Raw genomic sequence first — 22681 nt, 5'->3', positions numbered from 1 at the left:
GACTCTATCGTAATTTAAACTCCTTTATGACAAGTTAAGAAGTGGGTCTTTTTTGTTTTTGTTTTTCTAAATTTCTTTTCACGAGTTGTTGTAACTTGGTTTATCCTTTGGGGGAAGGAATCTGAAGAGAGTCCTTAGAGTGACAGAGGGATACTTCCAGGTTCTGAGTAGCTATAGTCTGTAAAAATTTAGATTACAACTTTTTCGAGACTGGCACAAGGGTTGGAAAAAACCTCTCATATTTTCTCATCCCTTCACTATTCATAAAAACAGATTTTAGCATCCAGACCTTACCATTCTTTCCCACTTGCAGAATGGAAACTCAGTGACTTCTGGGTTGACATGGTGGGAAATGTGGAGTGCCCCTTTCATCCAGTTTAGGCGTCATCACCCTCGGTATCGACTTCTTGGCAGTGCATTCCACACATGCTGCCACCCTGACACCGTAGGCATCTACCTCCTCGAGCCCATGTTCCTGATCAGCAAAGCTCTCCCTAACCTGCCCACTGAAACGTGTACCCTCTACCCCCTCTCTTTTCACATAAACTGCATTTGCTTCTCTTCTTATTAAATGAAAAATAAATAGAAATAACAATTTAAAGCTTATAACTTACAACATCATAGATGGAAGTACTATATTTACTCATGTCATATATTGGCTTCTAATCTTGGTTCAGTTTTAATTTGTACAACAAGCTAAGTTATTTCAAATAGCACTTCAGATACTGCTTTTTTCTTTGACATCAAATAATACGTAATTATACCATTTATATAGTTTCTACTTTTGGAAGTAATCGTCCCAGGGAAGTGTCCTGTTACACATTATGTGTATTGAGTATTTGTTCTTAATAATTTGGCAGTTTCATTACTTACAGGCTGAATCATTTTACTTGTTATAAAGGGGAATATTTAAAATACCGACTGAAAGAGAATAGTGTGAAGCCCTGCATATCCATCACCCAGCTTCAACAATTCTCAGTTCTTAGCCAGTTTTGTTTCTCAAATACGTCTTCTCACCCTCCTCAGTATTATCTAAAAGCAAATTCCATTTCAACTTATTTATGGACTAAAACTTAAATGTCTTTCAATTCCCAGTTTATATCCATGTGTCTTCCTTGCAGGCTTTCTTGTGCTCCTCTGGTTTGAAATAAGTAAGGCAACATAAAACCAGATGAGCCTTTCTAGACACTAAACTCTCCAAAGGCTCATAAAGGAAGAGACACTGGGGATTCCAATTCCAGTGGTTGGGTCAGGGGTTGTGAATCTTTGTAGTACTTTTCTGTAGACTCAACAGTGTCTCCCAAATAGGTTAATGTAAATTTGAAAAATGATTGATTAATAATAAAAGTTATTTTAAAGGACACTACCCAGTGCATTGTAGGTTTTGGTCTGTTTGTTGTTGTCAATCAATACTAAATAAAATACAAGTATTTGAGGGTTGCATTTTTGTGTGTGTGCTAAAAATAGAGTCCAATGTAGAAGACTAGAACGGGTATGGGAATTTTACAAACCGCTGTGTCTGGATATGGTGGGATAGGAAAAAGGATGGGAGGAATAGGACTTCAGGTATATTTGAAAAGCTTTATTTTTTTAAAAGAGAGAAAGCAATTTTGGGAAATGTCAACATCTGTTAAATCTGAGTAATATCTGTATATTAATAAAGTAATATACAGAGTTTTTCTCCATGAGATGTAGCGTAATAATACTTCCTCTCCCCAAATGTGTAATGGGTCTTTATACTCATAAAAAGATTAGAAACTACTGTGGGAGAATGGTAGGAAAGATGACCAAATCTGACTCAGCAAAATTAATCTTACTTTCATCCTTGCATTGGCTTTCCGTGATCATCATAAACTGTTCAGTGTTTCCAGATCACTTTCACTTAAACAATTTTATAGTCACTTTTTATAACTAGTTCGTTTAATGTTTCAAGTGATTTTATTTTTCTCTTCAATCTTCTTTTCCTTTCTCTGAATTCCCCTTGGTTCCTCCACATTACAAAAACGTCCAACTCTAATCTGCTGACCATGGGTCTTGAATATGAGTAATAACAAAGTTCACTCACAAATGGGTTGTTTGAACGGCTTGTTACAGAAGCCTTTTAGATCTTACAGAAGGCTGCGTTCCCACAGAGGAAACTTGGTAGCATGGTTTTCCCTGTTCCAACCCTCTGCTATGGCGAGAGAAACACAGGGACTTCTGGACTTCTGCAATACTTCTTTAGTTATTAGTGCTGACGATTGAAGGAATCACCATAGAGCAGTTCTTAACCTGTTAGAAGTAACGATAATCCCCTTCACAGAAAAGTGTATTATACTCATATAATCGTGCATGCAGTCTTAGGGAGTTTGATTATTCTCATATTCTCATTGTCCACTTATGGGCCAAAAATTCCAGATTTAAAACTCACTATCATAGAGCACATGAATTTAAATTTTTAAAAAATTTGATTTCATAGGTATTGAAATTATTTTATTTTCAACTTGCTTTGTCCTCAAGCAGTGCCCTGAAATTGTGTAGTACTTCTCTGTCCTGTCCTGTGTTTATGCTATTAAAATTTTTTTTATCCTCTTTAAGTCACAAATTGTATCACTTTAAAATTTTTGAAGGTTAATTTGTTTTGAAAAATATTCACCCAACTTTTCATGCATTTTTAAAAATTTTTCTTTCAATAACACTATTAGGAACCATAAAATGATTTCATCTCATGTGAAAGTTTAGTAAGTATATTGTGATTTCTGGATCTTTAATAAAGTTGATGAATTTGAACAGGCCATGAGACAGTTATGGGGGGGGTGGGGGTGGGGGAGGGAGCTTGTCATCCTCATAATCTTTAGATGATAATTTCTCCCAAAATACAGAATTTAGTCTTGATTCATTTCTGTTATAGATTTAGGGACAAGTAAAATATTCTAAATATATATAATTTTAACTTATGTAAATATATATAAATTAAATTGAGCATAGAACACACATGTAACTTAACTGCAAGGTAACTAGAAACATGATTGCGTAGGGTTTAGGTGAAATACTAAATTACAGATTAGCGGAGTTAGCCGTTTTTCTGTTTACACTTCATCTTTGCCGAGGGCATCCACAGGGGCAGCTGGCATACTCTTCTTCATGAGGCAGAGAGAGGGGTGGTCAGTCACTGCTACCTCTCTGTATGACAGTTTTTAAAGTGACTTCGTACATTAGTTTTTTAAATTGTATGATGCCCATTTCCTTGTGAAAGACCATTAAGAATACAATATTTCTATGAGTGCAATTTTAGGATTATAACAGAGTATTAAAATAACATGCATGAATCCATAGCAATATAAATAAATGATTGATTGAACAAAAATAAGTGGGAAGAAGTGATGCTTCTTATAGGAGAATTCCAAATACTATGTGGATGGACAGTACTCTCTGCAGTGAGGATAACTTAATTCTCCCTTTAAGTGTGGACTGAGTTACTCAGTTCCGAAGAATAGAGGATGGCAGGTGGGGAAATAGTAACTGCAGTGGAGATACTAGTATATGCTGCCTTAGCCACATGATCAAAGCTAATGTCACCAGCAGAAGGAAGAGTCCTGTTGATAACACGTATACCCTCACTTCACCTCTGGTGCTCTTCCTGAAATCCCAAGATCCCAGTCTGGTCGAGAAAACAGCAGATGTACCCATTGAGGGACATTCTACAAAATGCCTCACCACTGCTTCACAGTGCTATCAGGATGATGAAAAATAAGGCAATCTGAGAAATTGTTAAGGTTAGACTGAGACTTGACAACTAAATACAGTGTTATTTGGATTCTGGTTGGGATCCTGAAACAGAGAAAGGAAAGTTAGTAGAAAACCTGGTGAAATCTGTGTGCAGTCTGCAATTTAGTTAATACTAATGTACAGTGTCATTTTCTTAGTTTTCCAAATGTACCAGGTTGCATGATATGTTGACATCAGAAGAACCTTGGGTGAAGGGCTTATAGAAACAGTGCTATCTTTTTAACTTAATCCAAAATAAAATTTATTTTTAAAAAATACTATTTTATCTATTCTTAATACCTAAGAATTTTGTCTTGATGGACTTGGAGATGTATGCTTTTAATCGGTCAGTTTTTCTCGGGCCCTGTTAACCAGCTTATCCCTAATACAGTGGGGAAAAATAGATTTAAACAGAGGCATCCAGGCTAGGAAGTGTGGGAGCAAGAGAGATATTCTTTACCATAAGTTAGGATAGCTTAACTGACTTTGTTGTTTGTTCTCTTTTAAAAAGTAAATATTGAGCGTATATCGGCGGGGTGCCAAAAAATGTCTGTAAGTGGGCACTTTGGTCAACGTTGCTCAAGCAGTAGTTCGTCGTAATCAGAAATGTCTGGACGCTGATGGTAACCACTCTGAGCACCTCTTGTAATTGCAGAAGTCAAATGTGACTTGTATTCATCTTTTGTTACCGCTGTATATTACAATTTTAATAGTGTTTTTCCTTTCTTAAAATGTGCATACATTTTTTTGGCACCCTCTGTATATGTGTATGTTTGTATATAGACACAGTCGTATGTGCTTTCATACACATAAATTTTTTCCCTTTAGCTTTAGTTTTAAAAAGATAAGGACCTGGCTGTAACTAGATTTAATATCAAATGGAATTTTATGAGTTTCATTAACATAAATTTGCAGTTTCTGCCCTGTTATGTCCATGTTTAGGTATTTTTATTTACCTGGTAATAGGAAATTTGTTTTGTTAAGTCAGATAAGGGATTTTTATTCTTGGGATTTTTTTTTTTTAGGTGAAATATGAAATGGCATGTTTAAATATACCTTAAAATGTTTTTCTTCTGTCAGTATTACTCATTTTTTGAGGACTTTCTTCATTGTCTCCCCAGATAAAACAATAAAATTATGGAAAATCAGTGAAAGGGACAAAAGACCAGAAGGGTATAACTTGAAAGAGGAAGATGGAAGGTTTAGAGATCCTACTACAGTCACTACACTACGAGTAAGTACATAAGCAAAAATGATTCTAATTTTGATAGAGTTCTGTGTTCATACTATATAGATCCTGAGCAGAACTTGAATAGGAATAATTATTAGATTGGTGGAAAAGTAATTGTGGTTTAAAAGGTTAAAAATAATTGCAAAAACCACAATTACTTTTGCACCAACCTATACATTCCAACCCCTCCCAACAATTCTGTAACTAGATAGAATACTAAAAACTCCCATTTTTAACAGACCCTGACCTATACAGAGGTCTCTCTGTGGCCATGGGCAGAACCAAGACAACACAAGACTGCTACCATGTTTCCCCGAAAATAAGACCTAGCCAGACCATCAGCCCTAATGTGTCTTTTGGAGCAAAAATTAGTATAAGACCTGGTATTCTATTCTATTCTACCCAGATGTTATGTTATGTTATGTTATGTTATGTTATGTTATGTTATGTTATGTTATGTTATGTTATGTTAATGTTATGTCCGGTCTTATTTTACTATAAGACCGGCTCTTATATTAATTTTTGCTCCAAAAGATGCATTAGAGCTGATTGTCCGGCTAGGTCTTATTTTCGGGGAAACACAGTATATAGTGTACCACACTCTCTTGTTCTCGTGGTTTGAATATCAGCTACTACAAAATTAAGTTTCAAGATTAATTTTCTTTGGAGATCTAAAAAGGTGAAATGGATCAAATCTTCCAATACAGCTAAAAAATACCAAGAATTAGACACTCTGGGCTAATTTCCTTTTTAGCTACTTTAATTTAAACCATAAACACTTACTAGATTTGCAAGTCTTTCAAGCAAAATATTGGAGCTGGGAAGAACTGCAAATTCTAATACTACTGCTATCTGTAAAAGAAGATTAATTAATTGTCCAGGCTGTTTATTTTTCTTTTTCTCATTTCAACACTTTAAAGGATCAACATCGGTTGCGTTTTAAAATTAAATCTGTGTAATATACTGTTTTTATATTCCCTCAAAAAGTGTAAAAATGAAGTGTTCTGAACTCTCAGCGCTGTTGTAAACAATGAACGTTTTGAACTGACTGTTTTTCATGTGCTTATTGACAGGTGCCAGTCTTTAGGCCCATGGATCTAATGGTTGAGGCCAGTCCACGGAGAATATTTGCCAATGCTCATACATATCACATCAACTCAATTTCTATTAATAGTGATTATGAAACATATTTATCTGCAGATGATTTGCGGATTAATCTTTGGCATCTGGAAATTACAGACAGGAGTTTTAGTATCCATTTGGTTTCATTTTTGGGTTCTATAAAGTCAATAGCAATATTTCTCCAAACCCCATTTTTATTGTTTATATTCTCCTCCTGAAAATTTTCTGTGCATATACAAGTATGTGATATATAAACATATACATATATATGTAGATGTATACAAATATATATTTGTTTTTTAAGTATGTTTCTAAAGTTCTTGATAAATGTTAGCAGCTATTACTACTACTGTTAGTTTTTCCACATACATATCATTTGAAAAATTAATACTTTACCATAATTCATACTTAACAATGTTTGAAAGAGCCTATTTTCCTATACCTTTCCCACTCAGTGAAAGTCCTCATTTGTTGTTTTGATTTGTGTTTATTTCATGATGAGTAGACAAACATTTTTCATATTTATTAACCATTTATGTTTTTTCTTTTCTAATTTTTTAATTAGATTTGCATGTTTTTATTATTTTTCTTTGTTTTTAAAACACTTTTTATGTTAAGTAAGTTAGCTCCATTGTTTGTGTACACTAAGTTCTCTTAATATTTAGGAAGATAAATTTATCAATCTTTTCTTTATGGCTTCTGGGATTTGTGTCATACTCAGAAAAACAGACCTCTAAATTTAAAATTTGTCCACGTTTTCTTCTAAGATTTTTCTTTTAAGCGTTAAAAAATAAAAGTTTTGATCCCTCTGGGATTATAATCTTAAGGACTAAATTGCAATTCAGAATTAGTACTTGTGCTTCAGCCTATGAATTAATATTAGACTTGAGAAATGTAAGATTGTGTTTGCCCTTTTTTCTAAGTGGAAATTCCTTAATAAGATGCTATCCAGATATTGTGGATATCAAGCCTGCCAATATGGAAGAGCTAACAGAGGTGATTACAGCAGCAGAATTCCATCCAAACAGCTGTAACACGTTTGTATACAGCAGCAGTAAAGGAACTATTCGGTTATGTGACATGAGGGCATCTGCCCTCTGTGATAGGCATTCTAAATGTAAGTTCATTATGTCTTTTTTTTTCCAAATTATAATATTTTCTCTTTGTCTGAAGTTAGCCTCAGAGACATGGTGACCTCATGTACATAGGTTTACAAGTCTTAAACATTTGTGCCGGGGCCTCTTGTACCCTTTGGTAAGCTGCTGACCACGAGAGGCATTGTAGGTTATTTGGAAGAACATAGAAGGCTTTCTCAGGGGCCTGTCGATGTCCCAGTGGATATATTTTTACTGGAATGTTACATGTTGGGAACTTGGGGTGAGGCTCTCCAACCGTATATATATTCAAGTAAGGCAGTTACTTTCTTTTTTTTCCCTCCCTCTCTCCCTTTCTTCTTTTCTGGTTTGAGCTTCTTGGGTAGGTTTTTTCTGAGAAGAGATTTCCTTGGCTTTAAAAAAAGTTTGGAAAGCACTGGGTTAAAAAATTAAGGGGGTGCATTATTCTTGTCTTTCTGTTTTTGAATATTTTTCAAACTCGTGAAAATTGGCACCTGCCTGTTACCAAACTAATTTTAGCTGGGCCACTAAAAAATACAACGCAGGTATGAATTTGAATGGTGAGGACAGTGTGTTTCTTGTGGTGACAGTACAGGCAGGCAGTCTGTGTGGAACCTGCGTCCCCGGTGCACTGGAGCCAGAGAAGTCCTGGCTGAGTCTGGTCCGCTCGGTGAGCTGTGGGCCTCTGGAAGCGTACTCCATCTTTCTGCATCTTCAGTTTCGGTGTTTACGATATTCTCTGAAGAAACTTTCAGGGAGATCATCTTCTTACAGCCAGAGAGATGGTTCTAAGTTCTTTATTAGGCTGTCCTATGTAGCTCCCTCTTAGGAAGTTTGTGAGTGGTTTCAGCAAATGCTTTGTGCAACCCGGAATATTATACAAATTGTTGTTTCTGTTTTTTGTGTTTTGCTTGTTTTTAGTGTTTGAAGAACCTGAAGATCCCAGTAACAGGTCTTTTTTTTCTGAAATCATCTCCTCTATTTCTGATGTAAAATTCAGCCATAGTGGTCGCTATATGATGACTAGAGACTATTTGTCAGTCAAAATTTGGGACTTAAATATGGAAAACAGGCCTGTCGAAACATACCAGGTATTTACAGTTTTTTCTTTCAATGCTCACATACCCTGTTTAAGTGTTTATAGAGAAAGATTTTGTAGTATGTGTAATAATACAGTGTTTGTTCACCATTAGGCTTTTTCTTGAAGAGGTCCATGAATGTGTTGTTCTTCCTTATATTAAATGCATATAGACTTTATAAGCTGTGTTTTCTACTTACTTTTGCAGTTAAAGTGTGATTTTGCTACCAATTTGGTTCAATATTGACAACTTTTCCCCCTCCTTCTACTTACATTTAAAGTGAGGAGGGAAGAGCACACTCTGTTAGGGTCTGGGGGGGAGGGAGGTGGAGAGGATTCGGAAGAAAGTAGCCAGTCCCAGTAGACGTATCCGGGTCGGAGTATGTGCAGCGCTAGTTGAACTAGAGCTTGATTTTGGCATAAAGAGTTAAAGGGACTGGCATTCTGCCTTTTGACTGATAACTGTTGTCGTAAGCTGAAGGGGAGGGGTTTGAAAGCCCAGCGGACAGCTTTAGGAGGGAGTTACCTCTCGTAGGATGTCAGTTCTGGATTGTCTTGTGAGCCACCCCACTACCAGTGACCCCAAACCTCTTCTAGAGAAGAGAACGAAGATGTACACGGTCGGGAACAGGTGGGGTGTAGAAACCTGTTAGACCGTAAGTGGTTACAGTGTAGAACACGCTTGACATACAGAATTGGAAAATGGTACCTTTATGTTGTGTGCTCTCAGTAAGATTAGAACGGTATTTCTCAAACTTTTTAATCCTCTTTAACAAACATAAACCACTTAAGATTCTCCTTAATGGTATTTGAAATGTCCAAATACATGCATGCTACATTGAAGCAAATGCAAAGAGATAATACGGCTCTGTTTTCAAATTAAATTTGTGTAACTGCCAAGTTCCTGATTTGTATCCCTGTGATTCTCACCACCACCCCCCTCCCATTTCCATTGAGAATAATTGATTTGAACCGTAACTTCATACTCTTAAATTGTTTGATGAAAAGCCCTGTACATGCATTCTAAAACTTGGCTGAATTGTGTGATTTACCTAATTTGACCTGATTGGCACCTTTTCTGCCTTTGCTGAATTAGGTTAATGATTGAGAATAGAGTCATACTCAAAGATAGTATATGCAGATTCAGCTGTTCTTGTTGAGTTTATAAGCATCTTGCTGAACTCTGCGTGATTAAAGGGTAATTTTTATCTTACTAATTTTTTGTCTTCCGTGCTCACTTTCAATGCTGATCCTACATGAATTGCAATTCCTCCGTGTTAACAGATTTTCACTTAATGTCACATAGACATGGTCTGCATCATTCCACTATACTTAAAGTTGAAATGGACTCTTATATGACTTTAGGTTGCTTCATAAAGAATAGAGAATTCTAGGCATTTAGCTGGTACCTACTTTTTTCTATCACTACTATTTAAGGTTCTCTTTAAGTAAAGAGAGGTTCTCTTTTAAGTAAAAAAGGAGAGTGAGATAGAGACTCCTTTTTTCCCCATCTGATCACAAGAAATACTTTGAAATTTTCCTTTGTAATTGAACAATATTATGAAATGTATCATTTCTCAGGATATGTCCTAAATACCAGATTTATTTATGTTCTAGTTTATCCCTTTGTGAAATAATAGTGGGTAAATACAGAATTATATTTCAAAAAAACAGGTACATTTTCACTAGTTTTTGATATTGTATAAGTAATGTCACATGATCAAATTTTTCAATGATGCATACCTAGAGTAACCATATAATTTATCACCAAACCAGGGCAGGTCATGCTATGTATAAAATATGCACTTAATGATAATGTAGGCTTCAGTGATTTATGCTCAGAAAATGGTATTGAAGAAGGAAGTACAGTCTTTTCTATCAGCAATTTATGGACTGAAAGCCAAGTGTCAGCATATTCAAATATTGCTACCATATTCTTTAGTTTCTTATCTGTGCCGTTTTCAAACATTTGTGGCCTAAATATTTTACTCAAACTTATAAAGAGTACATGTTCCATGCCCAGAATGGTACTTTTCTCTGTTGTACAATAAATAGGAAAGTCTTTGTTCATGGAAGAGGGGCTCATGTTTGTAAAAGGATAAAATGCCTTTATTATTTCCAAGGGAATCAAGTTTTAATAGGATTCAGAGGTATATGTGTATGTCTGTATATGCCTTTTCTTTTAAAATACGGACTTGTTAAATCAGTTCCCTGATTTTAATTGGTTTTTCTTGAAGTGTAAACTAAGAATATATGTAATATAGTTATGTTTTCCCCCAGGTGCATGAATACCTCAGAAGTAAACTTTGTTCACTGTATGAAAATGACTGCATATTTGACAAATTTGAATGTTGTTGGAATGGATCTGATAGGTAATTGATTTTAATTTCCACTTCTCATTCAAATGTTTTATTAGAGGAATGAAATTTACTGTGTCATCACTCCTCCTGGTATGGTTACCATATTCACTAAAAATAAGGCAAACTTTTTTTAGAATGACATAAATCATAAATCCTAACTTCCCTCCCCCTCCCCTACAGGGTTTTCTTGAAATAAATTTAGTAATCTTATAGCTGTATTGGCAAATACAAATTAAACATTGTGTTTCACTAGTAAATGTGAAAATACACAAAAAGTTCCAGTTATCATAAATTATTATTTAAATATCTTTAAATGTTTCCCCTTTATGAACCAGATCAATCACGTTTGACATGCCAACAGTTAAAATGGTGAAATTTCAGTTTAGTTGTTAACTCTACTGTTCAACTGTTTTTAGAAATATTTGGACAGTATATAATTCATTTGGAATGTTACACCAGCTTTACCAGCTATTATATTAATACCTCATAGACTTGGTAGTTACTATATATTATTTTAACCCTATTACCCTGAGTAATAAGGCTTTTCGTAATCTGCAAATTTTCCACAGTGTGATTCCTTTTTATTATATCATCAGATGTGTACCATTATTTCCAAGGATAAATAAGCCTTAATCTTTCAATTTTTAGTTGCCAATACTTATTCCAATAGAACAGAAAATTGTAAAAGAAAATGTGACTTTGGAATGACTTAAACTTGCCTTCAGGGTAATTTGAGGTACTTCATTCAACAGTGCTTTTATCACTGAAGCTTGGTATGATTTAGGTTTTGTGTGTTACATGTTATAAAGGGTAATAGAGCTTGGATTATTTATCTTTTTAAAATTACTTTTAAAATTATTTTTATCTGATTATAACGTGAGGCCCCGTAATAAGCTAGCCACAATGAGCCTGGAGTAGGAATAAGCAGGCTTTGCCTTTGAATGCCACTACTAAACCTAAGGCATCAAGAAGGAAAAAAAGAAAGGGGTAGACATTAGCAAGAAGAAATTAGCAAATTTGAAAAGAAGGTACTGATATAAAAAGATGTGGTGCACTGCTACAGCTAGTTCTTCCTCACATCATTTAAACATATTTTTAGCAGTTTTAAGTTATGTTCCATTATCAGAAGTTATTTCCCTTAATGTTAAAAAAAAATTTTTTTTGAAATCATCTCAAACTTAGAGAAAATGTACAAGAGTAATACAGCTCTTACTTAGTTAGCCTCTGCTCATGTTCCTCCTGTTGCTGTGTCGATCTCTTTTGTCTTTCCACACACACACACACACACACACACACACATACATACGCATAATTTTTTTTGTGAACCAGTGGGCTTAAACTCCAAACATGATGCCCCATTACCCCTAAATTCTTTAATGAATATATTTCCTAAAAGAGACACACTCCTACATAATGACAGTGCAAGTATCTAAAGCAGAAAAATTCCCATTGATGGATTATTTCCATCTACTCCACACATCCCATTAAAATTTCACCATTTCTCAATTATGTCCTCTAGCAAAGGAAAAATTTTTTTGTTCAGTATCCAATCCAAAAGAATATGTGACATTTAGTTGTCATATCTCATTAGTATATATTAATCTGGAACAGTTCTTCATCCTTTCCTCATGTTTCATGACCTTGACATTTTTGAAAAACAAAGACCATTTATTTTGCAGAAAGTTTCTTAATTTGAATGTTGTCTAATGTTTCCTCATGATTAGATTCAGGTTATTCATTTTTGACAGTACCATAGAAATGCTGGCATAACACCTTTTAAAATTTACAAATTGCCATAGACTGGGTGTTCTGATCTATTAAAACCTCACAAATTCAGAGGTGCCAGTCTAAATTACATAAATCATTTTAAAAGAAATACAGTTTTATTACCTTCAAGTACATGCATAAACTTGAGTTTGATTTAAAATGTCAGTTTTTGGGAGGGGGGAATTGAAATTACTGAATAGATAGTAACTATTTGTAGTGAATATATGACCTGTATAATGTATAATATTTATAATAGTTGTTTTCAAGGATTACTTTAAAGATTTTCTTGGTGTTCTATACTTTTATTTACAACAACAATTTAAACCATGTGAGCAGGACATAGTAAGAGTAGCACCAGACCCTTTCCAAATTAAAAGCGGTTTGAAATGTGTGAAGTCTTGCTTATTGGGATAATTAGTAAATGTTCCGCAGTGATGGATGGCAAGTAGAATTGACAGAACATGTCTTGGGCAGGGTAAGAATTTGCTACCTCTTTAAACTGATACTATTAAAAATGTTTGTCCAAAAATTTTTGCTTAAAATGTACTTAGTGTTACAGATAAAATGATTATCTTTTCATAAAAACTGCACATGCTACTTTCTTAATATTCTCAGAAACAGATTCCCTGTGTCATAAGGTGTGATTATCCAAACCAGACAACGTCCTGGGAACAAATTAAATAGCTTATAATTTAAGTCATAATGTATTGGTTTCTTATGAACAGGTGTGTACTATGCCCCTTTTTTGTTGTTTTTTTGTTGTTTTTTGTTTCAGAGCCTGAGAGTCCCAAGGTTGGTATTTCTAGAAAGAAGTTGTCTGGTCTGGTTGATTGCACAGTCTGTAGTTGGAAAAATACTAAGCAAAGATAATATTACTAAGAAGCTTTACTTGAGGATGCTTTCAACTTTAGTGATGGTTTTGGTAGTCATGAAAAGGAGTCATTAACAGAAAACCACATTAACTAATACCATATTTCTGGGTTGGTTTCAGCAACCCTCACCCTAAATCCTAATCTGTTTGAAGTAGCTGTTTCCGGTAGAATATTAGACTAGGTTTATCACTGAATCATTTTACTGAAAACAAACTCTTGTTCACTTATTTGACTGAGTGCTCTGTCTGCCTTTACAGTGTTGTCATGACTGGATCTTACAATAATTTCTTCAGAATGTTTGACAGGAACACAAAGCGAGACATAACCCTAGAAGCATCACGGGAAAACAATAAACCTCGCACAGTTCTGAAGCCACGCAAAGTCTGTGCAAGTGGCAAGAGAAAGAAGGATGAAATAAGTGTTGACAGCCTAGACTTCAACAAGAAAATACTTCATACAGCCTGGCACCCCAAGGAAAATATCATTGCTGTAGCTACTACAAACAATCTGTATATATTTCAAGACAAAGTGAATTAGGGTTGGCATTCCTAGCAGAAGAGCCCACTTCCTGCTTAGTTGAGATAGTTGAATCTAGCATTCGTACCTAAAAAAGAGAGAGGTCCATTGTGGCGCCCCTTTCCAGTGTTTGACAATGTGCCATTCAACAACACATTTTTTATAGCTACATGGAGAAAGCTCTGTGGATTCATCACCGTGTGTTCTCCATGTCTGCTAGCCATTTAGGTAAGGGTAGGGCACTTTTAATTTAAATGACTTCTTGCACCATCTTGCCTAATGGACTAGATTGGACTGTATCAACATTGATTTACTCCACTTTTTATGCCTTCCATTGTGATGACGTCAAACACAGTGAAAGCCTTCAGTCATGCTTAATGGGATTTAATTGTGTATCCTCATTACTGTATCATTTGTGGGGTACACCCCTCCCCCCTTTTTTAAATTAAATACAGCTCATTCTTACTGTGGCTTGTAGCATTCCTCCTCTTCTGGCCTCCTGGACTCTTCCCTTCATCTCTCTTACCCTTGCCCCCTCCACCCAGTCTTGGTGGTGGTATATTAAAAAAAGAAAGAACGAAAGCACACAAAATGAGTCAGTTTGGGGTCAGTGGTAAAGGGGGTGTATGTTGAGAACAAATGTTTTAATAACAGTTGGCTGTAATCACTCCTTGCCGTGTCTGGCACTGAAAATAAGGAAAAAAAACTACTACTGAATAAAAGTGACAAAGAATGGAGAATCTGGTTTTCTTTTTCTTTTTAATCTACCTCTTAAAGCCAATATTTTGTGTCATAACTTTGGGCGCAATGAAATGAAATGAGTTTCCATTGTTTTATTGGTATTTTTTGTTAATTATTTTTAACAAGTGTTCTTTTACGTGGAGAAGGAAAGGGTTCTATATGGACATGTTTTGAATATATATTGGTATTGCTAAGGATTTCACAATCTATAAATGCTACTAGAGGTTTTTTTTTTTTTGATTGTAGTTATAAGGGTATTGGATACATTGTATCTACACTTCTCATTATCTGTTAATGAAATTGTTGTACATGGGAACCAAATTTGTAGAGCTTCATTTTTAAAGACTTTCTACAGTACTTAATTTCATTTTTGCCTTACTAAATACTGAGTCAAAGACTTAAAAGACTTTTTTAACAAGTTAAAACTTTTTTTTGTCATTCAATCATAAATCATAAAACTATCCTCAAGTGATTTACGTAGATAAAATTGACACTGCACTAAATATTTTTTTTTGTATTTTATTGCTATCAAATCTGAATGAAATGTACTTTGCCATAGATGTTTTTTCTCTATTTTTGGTTTTCCAAAGCTATTAATATTAAAGACAAACTTTAAAGGTACAATGTTCGAAAAGTGCTTAATGGACTCCAACAGCTGCCTCAAATAAAAATTTAGTAATCTGTATATGAGTACATTTCCCTAAATGGTGATACCTTATCCAAAGATGAAGAGTACCCCTATTTTATATAGGTAGAATGTACCTTTGTCAGTCTTGCAGAAGCTTTAATGGAGAACAAATGGACTTTATTTTTAAATGATAAATTGAGCAGGCATTTATATTATTAGAGAATGGTAGTATGCTTTGCTTGAGCAGTAATATAACAACCTTGAATTTTAGAGGACTCTGAGTGCTTCCTATATGTCCACTACCTGTTGTTCTATTCTCATCAGTGAAAAATGATTAAACAATTCAACCGTAATTCCCTCTACACTTATATAAATATTATGTCTTGTAAGTTAACATTTTTAGCACACAGGAGAAATTTTATGTAATAAAATTACTGTATCTTTTGAACTTAAAAAAATTTGAATTTGTGTTTAAACACATTGATTATATGTCTTGGTAATTCTTCAAATAATGGCACTTTTACTAATTTATTTGGGGACCTTGGGTGCATTCGTAATTTGTGTTATTTATTCTTCACACTTGACTTGGAAGTCGGCTATTCCCCTGCCACAAGTATCAAACCACCGATACTCTGTCTCTGATCAGACAATTTTTCAGAAGATCCTTTTGGGAGATTGTTTCCCTAAACTTTGGGTGTAGGCCTTGAGATAACACCAACAACTCTTGGAAATTCTTTTTTGATTGAGTGGTAACTGTGATGATTCTCATCCATGACACTAAGGGTTAGTTTTTTATATTTAAGAGAAACATTGCTAAAGTTCAAATGCCTCTATAAAGGAATGCTATTATAAATTATTGTAACAATATTCTCGAGTATCAATTCTTAATTTCTTTGGTGTAGCAGACTAAGCCCAGCCACTCATATGGTCATGGTTAATCTTTTTATTAATAAAAGTTATACTTAGAATAAACTTAGTCTTGTCAAGTTGCTTGTATTTTCCTATTCTCTTAACACCTACGAACATACACATACTTTATCCCTTTTGTCTGAACTTTTTTTTTTTACAATAGGAAATTGAATTACAATAGGAAATAGAACTTCCATTCTGTTAATCTCCTTTGATCTTTGTTTAGTGGCTGGGCAATAGTTATTTTATAAATCTCTGTATATAAATATGTGTGACAACTACTAGATATTAAGCTTTCCTCTGTGAAGCCATTAGTCTTGGAATAAAAATACACTTTTTTTCTTTCAAATTAAGTGAGGAATTTTCTAAACCGTAAATGTGAGCATTATTCTGGTTACAGTTACTTCTAAAGAAAACGAACTATGAAAACAGGTTCTTTTAGTGTGTAACAGTATGTATACAAGTAATGTAGAAAGTTATGCAAAAGCTAGAACAGTATTGGTATTTTTAGTGCAATATAAAGCATTACCTTTTAGGGAACACTGCTTCAGTGTGGTTTTTTGTTTTGTTTTGTTTTTTACCACATAAATTCAAGTGGAGATAGTCATGTGCACCCTTGAAAGAACAAAATCAAGCTCCCACCCCCCAAAAAGGTGTATGCAAGGTCATCAAGAGTCAATTTAGTATTTGAGAGCACTCCTATTTTAGGTATCTTATTTATCTGTTCAGATGGTTGATCATTTGTGTGTGTGTGTTTTGACATGGTTTAAGAAAGTTTTTTATACACCCTCCCCAAGAAACTTTGGAAACTGACCTTGCTTCATTTTGTAATTGTGCACGAGGTCAAAGTGTCGTAATTCAATTTAGTATTTATTCAGATGCTTAGTAAATTTACAAAGTTCTCAAATGCTGAAGATATTTTGAAGGGTAATGATAAATTGAGTTTCGTCTCCTTGACACCTCACCTCGTGGTGATATTAGACGAGCCTATGCTGTATGTGAGAAGAAACCCTCACCTGCAGGCTTAAAGTGAATATAACACGTGAAAGGCCCTCCGTGAACACAGTCCCTATCGAGCAGAAGGCACTACAAAGATTAGTTTCTCCCAAAAGGAAGAATTCGGCAAATAAAATAAGCTGTCGTAAGGGAGAAAGCTAGTTGTCTTTATAACGTTCTATGCTCTTCATTAGCAATATGTGAACTGTGTTATTTGAGGACTTTCCCACTAGGGGGCAACATTCAAGCCTTACGGGTATTGAGAGTAAACAGGGTTTCTGTTTCTGTACTGGAAGAGCTTCATAATTAAAAACCAAATTGGGGACCAAATAAAGGGAAAAATCCAAAACGTATTTATGTCCAAATAAAACCACCATTCATGACTGCAGTGAGAACTTGAGAGCCCTGTAATGGAGGGGGAACCCAAACACCAGCTATGGTGTCTGTCATGGTCACACCTTATTGGGGAAGCAGCGAAAATGAAGTTGAAAGGGTTCTCTGCTGCCCTTTCTTTTCAATCATAGGTTCCTCAGTCTGCCCACCTCTTTGCAAAATCAGATCCTTAGGTGCCATATTAGCTGCCTTCACCAGGATGCCAGGAATTTCATATTGCACGTTTATGCTAATTTAACTCTGGAATGACAATCCCTTTTAAAACTTCTGAATACATGTTCAGAAAATACACACAAAATTACCCCACCAGTAATCTCATCGTTCAGAGAAAACGCCCATACACATTTATTTTCTCTCTTGTAGGCATACATTTGTTTAATAGAAAATGAAACTATATACAGTTCAATGTCCTATTTCTCCACAGCATTGTTATTTTGTGCGTTTTCCCATATCAAGTGTTCTCTTTAAGCAAGATTTCCCTGTCCGCGTAGCCTCACATTTATGGATGATCCATTATTTAACCAGTCCCTGTTGTCAAGACTGATTTCTTGTTTCCATTTTGCAAGTAGAAGTATTGGAATAGTGAACATACATACCAGTCATGATGTGTAAGATTTTTAGGATACATTTCTAAAAATATAATTACTGTGTTAAAGGGTATGGACATAAAAATTTAAGATTTGAGACGTATTATCAGATTTCCCTTCCAAAAGTGGAAGTTTCATCACGACATTTGAATGTTGTTTCGTTATAACATTGATGGGATGCCATAGGAACTTTTGCTTGTCAAATTGGTTTCGTTATATGTCATTTTGCCGCGGTTCCAAGAAACTATCAATATTAAGTAAGGACTTACTGTATTACTGTATATGGGATTACCCATATCTTCACACTCATGTTTTATCTTTGTCAATTTGAAAGTGTCAAAAATGGTAACCCAATCTGTGTTTTCATATTTCTAGCCAGATAATTTCTATAATCTGTATACAAGACCTTTACCAGACGTGTGCTGAAGTCCCCTTTATCAACTTTTTCTTTTTTATTCATTTATTTATTTTTAAGGAGAGCGCAGCTCACAGTGGCCCATGTGGGGATCAAACTGGCAACCTTGGTGTTACCAGCACCATGCTCTAACCAACTGAGCTAACCAGCCACCTCTCAACTCTTTCTTTAGTGCATTCTGCTTTTGGTGTCATCTAAGAAATCTGCCTAACTTAAGGTGACAGAATTGGGTTTTTTTAGAAGTTTATAGTTTTCAGTTTTTACATTTAGGTCTGTCATCCACTTGAGTTAGTTTTCATATATGGCACCTATAAAAATTATAGGTATTATAGGTATCATTTTTCTTTGCACCATTGTCAAAAATCAGTGTTAGGCTCTCTGCGCTATTCTATTAGTTTATGTCTCTGCTTTCGCCCATATTGCATTGCCTTGATTAGCTTTATGTAAACAGTACTCCAACTTCTTTTTCAAAATTGTCTTGTTTTAGTTCCCTTGTCTTTCCATAGACGTTTTAGAATCAGCCTGTTTACAAGAACAAAAACACTCGTTTGGATTTTGATGATAATTGTGTTGAATCCATAAACCAGGGAGAGTGGACATGTTAAAATTTGTCCTGCGTCATATTGCTCCACATATATAGGTCTTTGATTTATCAGTATTCATGTTTGTTTGTTTTTGTTTTTATTTTAGCATACAGATCTTGCACATACATTGTTAGTGTCTTAAAGTTTGTGTTTATGTTCTTGTAAGTGGTACTTTTAAAACTTTCAATTTCCAATTTTTCATCGCTAATATCTAGAAATACAATTGATTTTTGTATATTGGCCCCGTATCCTGACACCTTGCCAAATGCACTTACGTGTTACATAGACTTTTTTTTTAAGTTTTCTGTTTAGTCCTGTTATCTGCAGATTATTAATACTTATCATAAACGTTTTCTTTCCAGTCTTTCCAGTTTCCCTTTCCAATGCCTTTTATTACTTTTTCTTGTCCTGCTGCAACTGGTTAGACCTTCCAGTGCTGGTGAAAGGAGTGGTGAGGTCAAACACATCTTTCTCTTGTCACCAATATTGGGCAAGCATCTAGCATTTTACCATTAAGAATGTCAGTTGTAGGATTTTCCTAAGATGGCCTTTGTCAGGCTGGGGAAATTATGTTCCTACTTTGCTGAGCGTTCTTAATCATGAATGGATGTTGGGTTTTGTCAGATGATTTTCTATGTCTATTGAAATGATAATGTGGTTTTTCTTCATAATGTTGACATGGGGATTTACCTTGATTTTCAACTGTGGAATGAGCCTTGCATCCCTGAATAATGCTGGATTCTTCTGCTAGTTTTTTGTTGAGTGTTTCTGCATCAGGTTTCATGTGTGTACTGATCTGTAGTTTCTTTACCTTTTAATGTCATTGGTCAGTGTAATGTTGACTTCATAAAATGAGTTTGCCCCTCCTATATTATGAAGAATGGGAGCTAAATCCATATAATTTCTTCCTTAAATATTGAGTAGAATTCACCAGTGATGCCATTTGGGCCTCTTTGTGGGAAGATTTTATCTACATTCAATTTTAATAGACACAGAATTATGCATATTATCTATTTCTTGTTGGATAAGTTTTGACAGTTTTTCTTTCAAGGAGATTGTCCATTTCATCTAAGTTGTCAGATTTATGAGCATTGTTTTATAATAAACTTGTCTTAGTCTGGTCAGGCTGCTATAACAAAATAGTATAGACTGTTTTTTATAGTAAAACCAAAGAGTTTATTTCATTTATGGTTAGAAAGTCCTTCCCCAACCTAAAAAAGAGAAAAAGTTATGTCACATTTTACATTTAATGCTTTTTTTGAATCATTTCTTCATTGCATTTTCATTTCTATTAATGATGACTTATGAGAGCTATTAACTTCACTATATTTTAAATTTAGCCATTAACTAGAGTATTTAGTCATTCTGGTTAGTATGTCAGTTGAGTCTTTGGTGTTTTGTATAATTATGTTGTCTCCAAATAATTTCTTTTCCAATATTGTATCTCTTATTTCACTTTTCTGCTTAATTGCAGAAACTTCCAAAATAATGCTCAATACAGTCATGCACCATGTAACACCAGTTCAGTCAGTGATGGACCGCATATACAACAGTGGAGCCATAAGATTATAATGGAGCTGAATTTCCTGTTAGAAATGGAGGGATCTGTGATTTAAGAGGCATTTTTTTCCTCTGATGAGAGCAATATCTGTGGGGCGTGATAATAGATTGCCTCTCACTGAGAGCACCTCAATGTTGAGTGCACACACTACATCCCAATCAGCCAGCCTCTGACCTATTCCAGCACAGAGGAGCCTCTCCCCGCAGCATTGCACATGCAGGGGGCCCTCCGGCCCACCCAGATCCAGCGCGGTCTTCAGAGTACATGGCTGTGAGTTCTTTGCTGAGGACCTAAGACCTGCAAGGACACAGGTCTACAGGCGCTACCTTTAACAAGTAGTGAGTGTCACTGCCACTTGAGTGAAAGCTTCCTGTGGTGGTGTGCAGCCAGCCTGGCCCAGTCCTTGGAACTATTTTCAGGTTGTAATGATGTAAAACATAAGCAAGTTTTATTTCTTCTGTCAATTCAATGCCAGAGAGAGCCATTTGTGATGGGAAGGGTCAATAGACCCAAAAACAAAATTTCAAAGTCCTCAGTTCTACACCCTCTTTTTTATGAATAGCACAAAATTTCTTAATGTGACCACTGTTCCAACATGTAGTAGCCAAAACCACATTGCCATGACAATCCCCTATGTTCCTCTATCTCTCCATCTTGATTTCTTATTCCCGCTGATCCTCAAGCCGCCTTTCACTCCCTTCTGACAGTCACTATGATGGTGATCTATGCCTTACCCGCCAGCTTTTCCTCAATATTTCCAATCAATCCAGCCCACATTTCTGTTCATGGAGCAGCATTGACAGCATTCGATCTTCTGTTGGAAGGAAGCAGGAGGGAGGGCTCATGGGATGGTATTTATAAAGTCTACAGCCGTATACAGTCCTGTCCTCAGCCTTCACACTTGCTCACCACTCACTGACACCCAGAGCAACTTTCAGTCCTGCAGGCTCCATTCATGGTAAGTGCTCTCCACAGCTGCACCATTTTGTATCTTTTATGCAATATTTTTCCTGTACCTTTCCTATGGTTAGATATGTTTAGATACACAAATACTTACCATTGTGTTATCATTGCCGATGGCGTTCACCACAGGAACGTGCTGTACAGGCTCGTAGCCTACGAGCAACAGGCTAGACTTAGGTGTGTAGTAAGCAATACCATCTAGGTATGTGCTCTCCGTGATCTCTGAGCATGCCAAGTTTCTGATTGTCACAAGGCTGCCCCTTTTATGTCTTAGTCAAATGCCGACTTCTCAAGAGAGCTTCCTCCAGACTAAAGCTAGTCCACTCCCCTTATGTCTTCCATCACCAATCCCCGGCCTTCTATTCATGGCAATTGTTAGTATCTGACATTAGGACATTCATTTCATAATTATCTGTCTCACTAATGAGACAGGAAACTACAAAAAAAGACTTCTTAACTGCTGTGATCTGGATCCCCAAACATTCCTGGCACTTAATAAATGCTCAACGAATATTTTATGGAATGACTGAATAAATACATTCTGCTTTTTTTTAATTAGTCCTCGATAACCTTGGCTAAGCTACTCAATGTATTCCTAAGCTTTGGATTTCTCATTGATAAAGTGATGCTAATAATGCTCCTTAACTCATAAGGTTCTAATGAGGATCATTTGGGGGTAATAACATGCCTAGCATAGCCCCTGGCACTAACCAGTAGCTGTTACAATGTTGGCATTTTTAATGATGATGTGGTATTTTGTAATGTATTCATTGAAGGAAATTTTCAGTGGATATAAATTCTAGGTTGACTTTTATAATTTCAGCACATCAAAGAGATGCCAGTATTGGCCTTCCATACTTTCCAATGAGAAGTCTGCTATATTCTTATCTTTGTCTCTATAAATTGAGTTGTTTTTTTTGCTGCTGCTTTTATTTTCTTGGTCTTCTTTTCTTCCTTTTAATTTTTTTTCAGTTTCAGGTATAGAGCGTAGTGGTCACACATTTACATAATTTATGAAGTGTTTCCCCTATAAGTCTAGTACCCAACTGACACTATACACAGTTTGTACAATATTATCGACTATATTCTCCATACT

The 22681-nt window shown here is 35.4% G+C and overlaps 1 protein-coding gene across 3 annotated transcripts in view; it reads left to right on the top strand.

Annotated features, from left to right (window-relative positions):
* PPP2R2A (protein phosphatase 2 regulatory subunit Balpha) overlaps nucleotides 1–16163 on the top strand; it is a 74078-nt gene extending 57915 nt beyond the window's left edge. For all 3 annotated transcript variants that reach the window (XM_019714899.2, XM_074338222.1, XM_074338221.1), the window contains 6 exons: nucleotides 4869–4981; nucleotides 6052–6229; nucleotides 7053–7217; nucleotides 8137–8306; nucleotides 10574–10665; nucleotides 13550–16163. In XM_019714899.2, coding sequence (XP_019570458.1) covers nucleotides 4869–4981; nucleotides 6052–6229; nucleotides 7053–7217; nucleotides 8137–8306; nucleotides 10574–10665; nucleotides 13550–13829 — 998 coding nt within the window. In that variant the 3' untranslated portion in view covers nucleotides 13830–16163. The remainder of the gene's footprint in view (nucleotides 1–4868; nucleotides 4982–6051; nucleotides 6230–7052; nucleotides 7218–8136; nucleotides 8307–10573; nucleotides 10666–13549) is intronic.
* The last annotated feature ends 6518 nt before the right edge of the window (nucleotides 16164–22681 follow it).

This window comes from Rhinolophus sinicus, linkage group LG07, assembly GCF_036562045.2.
Source record: "Rhinolophus sinicus isolate RSC01 linkage group LG07, ASM3656204v1, whole genome shotgun sequence".
In the NCBI taxonomy this organism is placed as follows: Eukaryota; Metazoa; Chordata; class Mammalia; order Chiroptera; family Rhinolophidae; genus Rhinolophus; species Rhinolophus sinicus.
Note: the sequence above shows the minus strand (reverse complement) of the source record. Positions and strands in the feature narration are given on the sequence as shown.